This window comes from Culicoides brevitarsis, chromosome 1 (assembly GCF_036172545.1).
Source record: "Culicoides brevitarsis isolate CSIRO-B50_1 chromosome 1, AGI_CSIRO_Cbre_v1, whole genome shotgun sequence".
Lineage (NCBI taxonomy): Eukaryota > Metazoa > Arthropoda > Insecta > Diptera > Ceratopogonidae > Culicoides > Culicoides brevitarsis.
Window position 1 is genome coordinate 8585180 of NC_087085.1, and position 11216 is coordinate 8596395.

At 31.2% G+C, this 11216-nt stretch overlaps 4 protein-coding genes across 5 annotated transcripts in view; 1 reads left to right on the plus strand and 3 right to left on the minus strand.

Moving 5' to 3' along the window:
• LOC134838018 (RNA polymerase II elongation factor Ell) overlaps positions 1-2714 on the minus strand; it is a 46906-nt gene extending 44192 nt beyond the window's left edge. For both annotated transcript variants that reach the window (XM_063853465.1, XM_063853456.1), the window contains exon 1: positions 1868-2714. In XM_063853465.1, coding sequence (XP_063709535.1) covers positions 1868-2002 — 135 coding nt within the window. In that variant the 5' untranslated portion in view covers positions 2003-2714. The remainder of the gene's footprint in view (positions 1-1867) is intronic.
• Positions 2715-3468: 754 nt separating this feature from the next.
• Positions 3469-7488, plus strand: LOC134827466 (chromatin-remodeling complex ATPase chain Iswi). The gene is made up of 3 exons (XM_063840120.1): positions 3469-3598; positions 3852-6437; positions 6969-7488. Exons 1-3 carry the CDS (start codon positions 3548-3550, stop codon positions 7368-7370), a joined length of 3039 nt encoding a protein of 1012 aa, XP_063696190.1. The 5' UTR covers positions 3469-3547; the 3' UTR covers positions 7371-7488.
• Positions 7489-7540: 52 nt separating this feature from the next.
• On the minus strand, positions 7541-8301 carry LOC134827471 (gametocyte-specific factor 1-like). Its single transcript, XM_063840134.1, has 3 exons — positions 8102-8301; positions 7936-8038; positions 7541-7882 (listed from the first exon to the last, which is right to left on the minus strand). Exons 1-3 carry the CDS (start codon positions 8158-8160, stop codon positions 7658-7660), a joined length of 387 nt encoding a protein of 128 aa, XP_063696204.1. The 5' UTR covers positions 8161-8301; the 3' UTR covers positions 7541-7657.
• Positions 8302-8671: 370 nt separating this feature from the next.
• On the minus strand, positions 8672-10391 carry LOC134837195 (senecionine N-oxygenase-like). The gene is made up of 4 exons (XM_063852561.1): positions 10321-10391; positions 9514-10052; positions 9066-9457; positions 8672-9004 (listed from the first exon to the last, which is right to left on the minus strand). The coding sequence occupies exons 1-4, from the start codon at positions 10389-10391 to the stop codon at positions 8681-8683; spliced, it is 1326 nt and encodes a 441-aa protein (XP_063708631.1). The 3' UTR covers positions 8672-8680.
• Between the last annotated feature and the right edge of the window lie 825 nt (positions 10392-11216).

Below are 11216 nucleotides of genomic sequence, written 5' to 3' on the forward strand. Positions count from 1 at the left end.
AAAAAAAAAAAATTTAAATAAATTAAATAATTTAATTTATTTTAATTGATAAAAATTAATAAAAAAAAATTAATAAATATCAAATATATATTTTTTTATTTAAACTTGTAAAAAAATTATAAAAAATTAAATTGTGAGAAAAACGGAAATTGTCCCTGAATCGTTTCTTACGTAATTCGTGTCCTACAAAAGTCAGGAAAATAAAAGCATTTTTTTTTGTTTGATTGAAAAAGCAAAAAAACACGTCGGTCGATGTACAAATATTTAAACAACAAAAAAATTGTGTATATCTAAAGCAAGTATAATCTAATCGTACACACGTTATAGCTTCCTGTTTCGATGATCATCATCTTCCCCCTTGTTGTACTCGTTACTTGTGCAGCGTATTTTTATCTACAAGACATTCTTTTTTTTATTATTTGAGACATATTGTTCGACCGTTGAAGGAATAAAAAGGGCGACCCGTTGCGTCATTGACCTCTCTCTGATAATCTTTAATTATTATTTTTACTCATAAATATGCAATAAGATCCCTTTTTCGTTTTTCATTTCAGGTACAACAACAACATCAACGGAAGTCGCTGAACCATGGAATCATTTTTTTTTTTTAATTTTTTTCAAATAAAACGAAGATCCTTTAAATAAATTTCAAACAAAGAGAATTTCGTTTGTGTGCGAGTATTGCTCTCACGCTTGACCATCGCTTGCAAAAGGGTATTTAAAATAAACAGCTGATGAAATATTTTCGCACAGATGATGTTATTTTGTATTCGTGCATTACCCCTCGTGTAAGTTTAAAAAAAAAAATTTTTTTTTTGTCTTTTTAAAAATATTTTAAGAAAATTTTTCAGAGAGCGAGAGTGTGTATGAATGCATAAAAATGCATCGCATCGCATTGTGACTGACTGACAAGGAACACAAGTAAGTACAAGTATTTTACCTTAGGGTAAAATAATAAATAACAAATACATTCACGCTTGTTCATGCTTTACACATGCAGTTGTTGCTCAAATATCGGTACACCGTAGGTACAGGGAAAAAAAGGTGAATGTAGATGCTGCTGCTGCTTTGAGTATTACAATTTTTTTTGTCACCCTGAACGAATTGAATTGAATTTTTTTCTACATAAACCGACTATTTACTACTATTTTTTTTTAATAAATATTTTTTTTTATTACATACGAAAAAAAAAATATATATTAGAGTTGGTAGATTTGAGTCTACTACTGACAGAGAGACACACATATTATAGAGGTGTATGTGTTTGTTTGAAAGACCTTTCTAAAATTCCTCAACGACGTGTTGCGTCGACGACGACGACGACATCCAAGGCCCCTCATAAAAAAAAAGTTAAATTCATGTTTTTTTTTTCATATACGAAAAATGTTTGCACAGATTACCTTTTTAAACATTTATTCTTTGTTTAAAAAAATAAAAATATTATTTTTTGACAAATACTCGAAATTTCGAGTCAATCCAGAATTTACGAGTATAAAAAAAATTATATAATTTTGCAATTTAATAATCAAATCATATCAAAGCCGTTTTTGAGCAAATGAAAATTTTTTATTTTTTTTCGAGATTTTACTTTTATTTGTCGTCGTGGTCGTTGTGTGTGTAGGCAAAAAAAAAATAAAATCCACGAATACACTCACTCACGGCGACGACGACGACGACAACGAGATACTCTTCTCGTAGTTGCAGAAAAAAAAAATACAAAAAAAAATTAATCATCGCCAAGTAAAGTAAGCAACAAATTGCTGCCGTATGATGATGATGATGATGTAGAAAAATGTTCGACACATATTTAATTTTAAACTTTTTTTTTTGCGTCACAGGTAAAATAATTTTTTAGGGATGTACTCACTGGATTTCGTTGATATTCCTCGATCGCTCGCAGCGCTGAATCCGTCAATTTCACATAAATAAACTCTTTATTTTCATTGATTACGGGGCTACCTTGCGACAATTCGTACGACGTTCCTGTGTGTAGAGTAGCCATCTTGGAAATTTTGATTTTTTTTGTGTGTGCCTTTTTTTGTCGTGAATACTCTTGCTTTTGCGATTCTCGTGTGCAATTTTTTGATTTTTCCTGGTTACTTTGATCAAATGAAGCTGTTATTTAGCAAAATTGGAATTTGCACAGTGCAAAAATTGCCACGTAAATATATCTATATTTCTTTTTTATTATATATATTTAATCTTATGTATTAGTAGTAGTATGTATATCATATGTGTATATATGTATATATATATATATGTGTGTAAAGTAACAGTTGAGAAGAGAAATCCGGATCTCAAAAATTGGAAAATATTTTTTTACAGCTTTTTTATTCTTTATTTTATTTTTTTTTTCCTCTTTTGTAATAATATATAATTATTTATCTTATGTAATTGTATCACTAGCTTATCAATATTATTATTAGATTATTATTAACACTTGTTTTTTCTTTCTTTCAATAGCAAATTTCTTCGCCCGGACGATCGGATTGGGATTTTTACTGCTGTCTGCGTTCCCAAAAAAAATGCTCGGAACGGAAGTTTATTACGGCGCTCAAAATGAAGCGTGTTGCATTTGCAAATACTTGTAGAGTTTTTGTGTGTTTTTTTTAGTTTGGAGTCTGAGAACACTTTAGAGTCGTTTTTTTTTAGCACTGGTAATGGTCAAATTTCAATTCTCCCTTTCCGCGTACGACGTAGCGACCTAGTAGGTCCGAGTCTCAATCGAAACTGACGACAAAAACAAACCTTGCAATGAGAATACAGTACTGTGATCCGACAAAAACAAACCTCTCGGGAAATGGGGAAAATTTTCGGTAAATCGGGTATTTTGGCGGTAAATTTGTTGGTAAATGGGGTATTTTGTTGGTAAATTTGTCGGTAAAACGGATATTTTGTCGGTAAATCGGGTATTTTTTCTTAAAACGGATATTTTTCTCGTAGATTCAAATTTGTACGTTTCATTTTTTGTCAAGTCTGTTACGAATTTGATTTGAAAAAATTATTTTTAATTATTTTTTGGCATTATTTGTAATTTTTAATGAAAATTTGTTAATTATTTTATAAAAAATTTATTATTTTTTATGAAAATTAGCTCAAAAATCATTAAAATCGTGAAAATAATGAAAACTTGAATTAGAAAGAAGGCAATTTTAAAATATTCACAAAACTGAATTAGCTTGAAGCAAATTTTTTATCAGCTGATTTGACAGTTGCTATAAAAATTCACTTTAATTTTACGATTTTTTCATTAAATTTCTTTAAATTTTAAATTAATTTTAATTAAAAATATTAAATTTAATTAAAAAATTCAAATATTTTGAAAAATTTCTCATAAAAATTAAAAAATATGATTTTTATAGCAAAATATTAATGAGGCGTACAAAAATGTTAAAGAATTAATTTAAATTGAATTAGCAAAAAAAATAAAATTTCTTTATCATTTTCATTCGTCTCATTTAAATTCTGCCGAAGAGTCAAACAAAAATCGCTCTCTCAGTTTTAATTGCTTTTATACGGTCTAAAGTTGCAAAAAATCCCGGAAAATATGTCGAACGTCGAGGAAACCGAGACGCCGATGGATACAAACGAAAATTCGGTAAGAAAATGCGTTATTTGGCCCTAAAATTGCGAAAAACAAAGAGCGTCTCATTGAAAAAGTGTCTCGTTCGAGCAAGTCGATCGTGATTGGCTGTTTAAATATACGAGGGAAAAATTAAAGAGCCGGCTGTTTCTCACACAAAAAACATATGACAATCACTCTCTTTGTTTATCATCATCATGTGTTTGAATTTTTTTTTTTTTTTTTTTTTTTTTGAAAAAAATTAATTTTTAAAATTTTTTTTTTATAGAATGCCTCTTCCACGGATGGCACAGACTCGAACAACAAGGACAACTCTGACTTTGATGCCAAAATCGAGACAGATCGCAGCAAGCGTTTCGAATTTTTGCTCAAACAAACGTCAATTTTTTCGCATTTCGTGTCGCCCGTGGGTCCCAGTCCCAAATCGCCGCTCAAAGTAAAGCCCACAAAGGGTCGCAAAGCAGCTGCTTCGGGCAGTGACGACCCCGCGGATCATCGACATCGCAAAACGGAGCAACAAGAAGACGAAGAATTGCTTGCCGAGACAAATGCCAAACAGAAACAAGTAATTTCTTTTGAATCGTCGCCACATTATATCGCATTCGGCGAAATGCGTGATTATCAGATCCGTGGCTTGAATTGGATGATTTCCTTGTACGAGAATGGAATTAACGGGATTTTAGCTGACGAAATGGGTTTAGGTAAAACCCTTCAAACGATCTCGTTGCTTGGATATTTGAAGCATTTTCGTAACAATCCGGGACCTCACATCGTCATCGTGCCGAAATCCACGCTGCAGAATTGGATGAACGAATTTAAGCGATGGTGCCCGACTTTACGTGCAGTTTGCTTGATTGGCGATCAAGATACCCGAAATGCATTCATTCGTGATGTTTTGATGCCCGGCGAGTGGGATGTTTGTGTCACGTCATACGAAATGTGCATCAAGGAAAAATCCGTCTTTAAAAAATTCAATTGGCGCTACATGGTAATTGACGAGGCGCATCGTATCAAGAACGAAAAGTCAAAATTATCCGAAATTTTGAGGGAATTCAAGACAGCAAATCGTCTTTTGATCACCGGAACGCCGCTACAGAACAATTTACACGAATTATGGGCTCTGCTGAACTTTTTGTTGCCCGATGTCTTTAACAGCTCCGAGGATTTCGACGCTTGGTTCAACACAAATCAATGTTTAGAGAACAATAACTTGGTAGAACGCTTGCATGCCGTATTGAAGCCCTTCTTATTGCGTCGCTTGAAATCTGAGGTCGAAAAAAAATTGTTACCGAAGAAGGAAGTGAAAGTTTTTGTGGGTTTGTCGAAAATGCAACGTGAATGGTACACAAAAATCTTGTTGAAGGACATTGATATCGTCAATGGCGCCGGAAAAGTTGAAAAAATGCGTTTACAAAATATTTTGATGCAATTGCGGAAATGTTGTAACCATCCATATCTCTTTGACGGAGCTGAACCGGGACCTCCGTACACCACAGACTACCATCTCGTCGAAAATTGCGGAAAAATGACGATTTTGGACAAACTTTTACCCAAATTGCAATCTCAAGGCTCTCGTGTACTGATTTTCTCGCAAATGACCCGAATGTTAGACATCTTAGAAGATTACTGCGTATGGCGTCAATTCCAATATTGTCGTTTGGATGGAAGTACCGCACATGAGGATCGTACCCGGATGATTGACGAGTACAACGAGCCCGATAGCAAAAAATTTATTTTCATGTTATCGACTCGTGCCGGCGGTTTGGGTATTAATCTCGCTACAGCTGATGTCGTTTTGATTTTTGACTCGGATTGGAACCCTCAGATGGATTTACAAGCCATGGATCGTGCTCATCGTATCGGACAAAAGAAGCAAGTGCGCGTTTTTCGCTTCATCACGGAAAATACCGTCGAAGAAAAGATCATTGAACGTGCGGAAGTCAAATTGCGCCTCGATAAATTGGTTATTCAACAAGGACGTCTCGTCGATAACAAATCAAATCAACTGAACAAGGACGAAATGTTGAACATTATTCGTTTCGGCGCTAATCACATATTTTCGAGCAAAGATAGCGAGATCACCGATGAGGATATTGACGAAATTCTGAACAAATGCGAGGCAAAAACGGAAGAACTCACGAAAAAATTCGAAAGTTTGGGCGAAAGTTCGTTGCGACAATTCACACTTGACACTGAGGATCGTTCTTTGTACAATTTCGAGGGCGAGGATTACCGTGAAAAACAAAAACTCAATGCACTTGGCAACTGGATCGAGCCGCCGAAGCGTGAACGTAAAGCTAATTACGCCGTTGATGCGTATTTCAAGGAGGCGTTGCGTGTTGCCGAGCCTAAGGCACCAAAAGCTCCTCGTCCCCCGAAACAACCGATTGTTCAGGACTTTCAATTCTTCCCGCCGCGCTTGTTTGAGCTTCTGGATCAAGAAATCTACTATTATCGCAAGACTGTCGGTTATAAAGTCCCGAAAAATCCCGATCTCGGGTCAGAAGCTGCTAAAATTCAGCGAGAAGAGCAACGAAAGATTGACGATTCGGAGCCGTTGACGGAAGAAGAGGCGGCGGAGAAGGAATCTTTGTTAACGCAGGGCTTTACGACATGGACAAAGCGTGATTTTAACCAATTTATCAAGGCAAATGAGAAATATGGGCGGGATGACATCGAAAATATCGCAAAAGATGTCGAAGGAAAGACCCCGGAAGAGGTTATCGAGTATAGCAGCGTTTTTTGGGATAGATGTCACGAATTACAGGATATTGAAAGGATTATGGCGCAAATTGAGCGTGGAGAGGCGAAAATTCAACGTCGTGCTTCGATTCGAAAGGCATTAGATGCAAAGGTAATTTAAAAAATTTTTTTAATTTTTTTTTATAAAAAATTAATATTTTTAAAACCAATTTAAATTAAAAATAATATTTAAATTAATTAATTTTTTAATTAATTTAATTGATTTAAATTAAAAAATTTTTTTAATTAATTAATTAAATATAATTTTAATTTTTCAAATTAAATTAAAAAATATTTTTTTTAATTTTTAAAAAAATTTTAAATTAAAATTTATTAAAATTTTTTAAATTTTTTTTATTTTTTTTTTAAAATTAAAAAATTAAAATTTTTTTTTTTTTAATTTTTTTTTTAAAAATTTAATATTTTTTTAAATTTTTTTTATTTATAAAAAAATTATTTATTTATTTAAATTTTAATTTTTTTAAAAATTTTTTTTTTTTTTAAAAATTTTTTTTTTCAAAAAAATTTTTTTTTTCAAAATTTTTTTTTTGTTCAAAAAAATTTTTTTTTTAAAAATTTTTTTTTTTAAAAATTTTTTTTTATTTTTCACATAAAAAAATAATTTTTTAATATTTTCCCGCAGATTGGTCGTTACCGTGCCCCATTCCATCAGCTGAGAATCTCCTATGGCAACAACAAAGGCAAGAATTACATCGAAGAAGAGGATCGTTTCCTCGTCTGCATGCTTCACAAACTCGGTTTCGACAAGGAAAATGTCTATGAAGAGCTCCGAGCGGCAGTTCGATGTGCCCCGCAATTCCGCTTTGATTGGTTCATCAAGTCACGTACCTCGATGGAGCTTCAGAGACGTTGTAATACCCTCATTACATTGATCGAACGCGAAAATCAGGAGTTGGAGGAGAAGGAACGTCAGGAAAAGAAGAAGAAACAAAGTACGGGCGCCGTTCCAAAAGCTGGCGGACAAAAAAGAAAGGCAGATTCGACACCAGCTTCAGCTAAAAGCAGCAAAAAGAGCAAAAAATAAATTTCACACCGAAAAGTATCAAAAAATGTATCCTGCAGTAGAATTAAGACGAAACATTCAATAGAGAGACACAAGTAGCCCATAAGTTATTTAATAAAAATCGAGCTGTTTTCTTTTTTTTCTATTTTTACTCAAGAATGACTTAAACAAAATATTTTTAATTAGTTTTAATTTTTATTTTTTAATTAATTTAAGATAAGGTTTGACATCTCCCACAATGATTCGTAAAATAAATCGATTTTTTTAGACTTAAAATTTAAATTTTCAACAAAAATCTCCTAAAAAATTTAATTTTTCTTTCGCAAACCCCCAAGTTTTGTATTTTCCGCATGAAAAGAAGGCTTTGAACCAACTTCATCATCCCAATTGTCCTCGTCGCTGTCTTTATTCAAAGGAGAACGTGAACGAGAACGAGATCTTGAAGCAAAATCATCATGACGACTTGCCCCGACGTCGATTGGATTCATTTTCTTTTCAAAAGTTACACGATCTGGACACTCAATTTTATGTTTCTGCAAAGAAAAAAATGTTTTTGAGAGAATTTTTAATAAAAATTATGAATTACCGCCATTTCTTCCTCTCGCAATCGATGTTTCGAGTTAAATGGGCAGATTAAAAGTTTTATATCGGGATGTTGGACTGCGCATTTCGTGATGTGAACAGCATATCTAAGATTTTAGAAGAAAATTTAATGAAAATTTTGATAAAAATTAATTTTAGGAAATGCAAACCTGTGCGGCAAGATTTGATGTGAAGGATTGTAGGGACAAGTAATGTACGTTTCACTCATTTTTGACTATTTTTTAGTAGTTTGTGATGTTTTTTAGTAGAAATTTGATACAAAAATATTTATTTTTAATTAAAAACTTTGAAAATTTGATTAAAAATTGTAGCCGGAATGATTTTTGTTAGAAAATGCCTCCAAATTTGTTTGTTTATGTCAAATTTCAGTCAAAACAAAGCACGAAAAGTCATCGTCAAAGAGAATATCAAAGCGCATTTTAAAAATTTCAAAATTTGTTTGTGATTTTTTGAGTTTTTAGTAATTTTTATATTCTAAAACTGAAAAAATCAGAAAAATTTATTGAATTTTCAACAGAAGACAGACAACGTTCTCTTTTATTTTATAAAATTAGGAATGCTTTTCAACTGACAATCAAATAAAATGTCAGATTTAAAAATTTAAAGGGTTGAAATAGCGAAAAACTGTTCAAAAATCATAAAATTTCATAAATTAAATTATTTTTTGTATGAAAATTTTTAAATATTCATAAAATTTTGTCAAATTTCGCCTTTTTATAACTTTTTCTTTAATTTCGCAGGAATTTTTTAACGTAACTCCGATCATCAAGTACCAAATATCGATAATTTCGATAATTTTTGATGTCACTATAAGACAAAGCTCGAGATTCATCATAAATATCCAACAATACAGGCAAAATAGGCTTCAAATCTGCTATTCTCACGACATCATCAATGTAGGATCTCATGAAATCAGGCCATAATTGATGCATTCTTTTGCCAAACATACCCTTGGAGTGTCGAATCTGCATTTCTTCATGTAATTCTTGATACATTTCATCTTTTGTTGGTAAAGGAAAATACTTTAGCAAGGATTTTATCGCAAATTGCACCTAAAAAAAATTTTTTTTAAATATTTTTTTCAATTTTAGGAAAAATAAAGGAATTTTTCACCTGTAACTCGATAATTGAATTAAAAATCGTCACATTTGTGAGACCAATGAAGAACATTGAAGGATGCTCGATGTTAATAACATGCTTGTAAAGAGGCGTTACGTGATTATTCGTGACTTTTATTCCTGAATCCTCAGATAAAAATGGAAAATTGTATTTGTAGCCTGTACAAAGGACAATTGCATCATAATTTTCTTCTCTGGAATTCGTAAAATGAACTTTTCCATCAGAAATGAAGTCAATATCGGGTAGTTGCTCAACATTTTGAGGGAACAGATCGGATGCTAATGTCGTAGAATGATGACTCATGTGAACAGTCTTCGCTAAATGACTTAAATCGAATGTAATATCGATGCCAGAAGGACCTGAACCAACGACAAGTACCTTTTTACCTAAAAAAAATAATAAGAATTTTAGTTTTTAAGGAAAAAATGTAAGAAAAATGTACCTTTGAACATTTCTGGATCCCGATAATCATGACTGTGAATAATTTTTCCCTCAAAACTCTCAATTCCATTAATTTTTGGTAGATTTGGATCGAAAAAATGTCCGTTACAAACAAAAACTGCATCAAATTCCTCCGTAAAGTCTTCATTCTCGTATTTTCCGACAACTTTCCATTTATTTTCATCCTCCAATGGACTAACTTTTGTCACAAAATGTTCAAATTTGATAAATTTCGTCAATTTAAAGTGCTTTTCGTAGCTTTTGATGAAATCCAGGACCTCCTTCCATGTCACATACGACTTTTCTCCCTTTGGAAACTCGAAATCGTGAAATCCCATCACTTCAACGGGGGAATTTGTGACTAAATTCTTGTACATACTCGTGTGAGAGTTCTTTCCGCTATCCGTTGAATAAATCCAAGTGCCTCCAACATCACCGCATTGCTCGTAAACAACAACGTCCAAATCAAATTCATTGCAATACTTGCAAGCAACGAGACCTGCAACGCCAGCACCGATAATAGCGACTCTCATTCTCACACTGAAGCGATTTTTTTTAATGAATTTGAATTCGAAAATTTGCTCTAATCAACTCAGCTCATAGATAACGTACTGAAATAAAACGAAAAACGAGTTTAAATAATAAATTTGGGTTAGATAGTTGTGTGTGTGAACGAACATTGACCAAATGATGACGTCACAGTTGATAAGATTCCGAGTTGAATACGACTGATTGTTCTGAAAAATTTTCTTATAAGAGTCTTGGAGCCATTATGTACATAAATTTGCATTAGAAAAAAAAAACTTACAAATACACGCGCAACTCGAGGGAGAGACCTAAACAAGTTGTCGTTGCATATTTTTGTTGCACAAATGGCATAATTACTTCGTATTCGTCATTAAACGTACCTCTTTGTACGTTCCAAACGATTTTGGATTCGAGACGAGATAAATTTCCTAAACTTTATTTCGTTCGATTCAGTTGTAATTTAGCCGTTAACGAGTGATAATCAATAAAATCTGAAAATAAAGAGAGGATTAAAATTTAAAATTATTATTCGAAGAATAAAGAAAATAATAGAATTTGATAGAAAGGTGTAGAAAAAAATTATAATAAAAAAAATTAAAATTTAAATAAAATTATTTAAAGTATATTTGTTGATGTTTTAAAGGTAAGAAATTTAAAAATATGAATATTTATTATTTTTCATGAAATACAAGCTGATGCAATTTTCAATATTATTTCTAAGAAAAAAAAAAGAAAATTAATTAAATTTTCTATAAATGTTATTTACAGATCAAATAATATTTTAATTAAACATTAAAAAAAATATTAAATAAGAATAACAATACATTAAAATGTATTTAAAAATCAATTTTTATTTATATCCTGATTTATATTAAAATTATTAATCATTTTTTTGAACATAATATTATATTTAATTTTTTAATTAAATATTTTTTAAAAATTTTTTTAAATTGATTTTTTTAATAATTTATAAATTAAAGTAATTTTTTTTTATTTTTCAAATTTTAATTTAAAAAATTTTAAATAACTTTTAAATTTGATTAATAAATAAAAAAAATAAATATTAAATATTTAATGTATTTAATTAATTTTCAATAAAATAATAATAAAAAAAACAAAGTTCTATTAAGTGTAAAAGATAATATTTTTTTTTTATTTTTTTAGTAAAAAATTTTA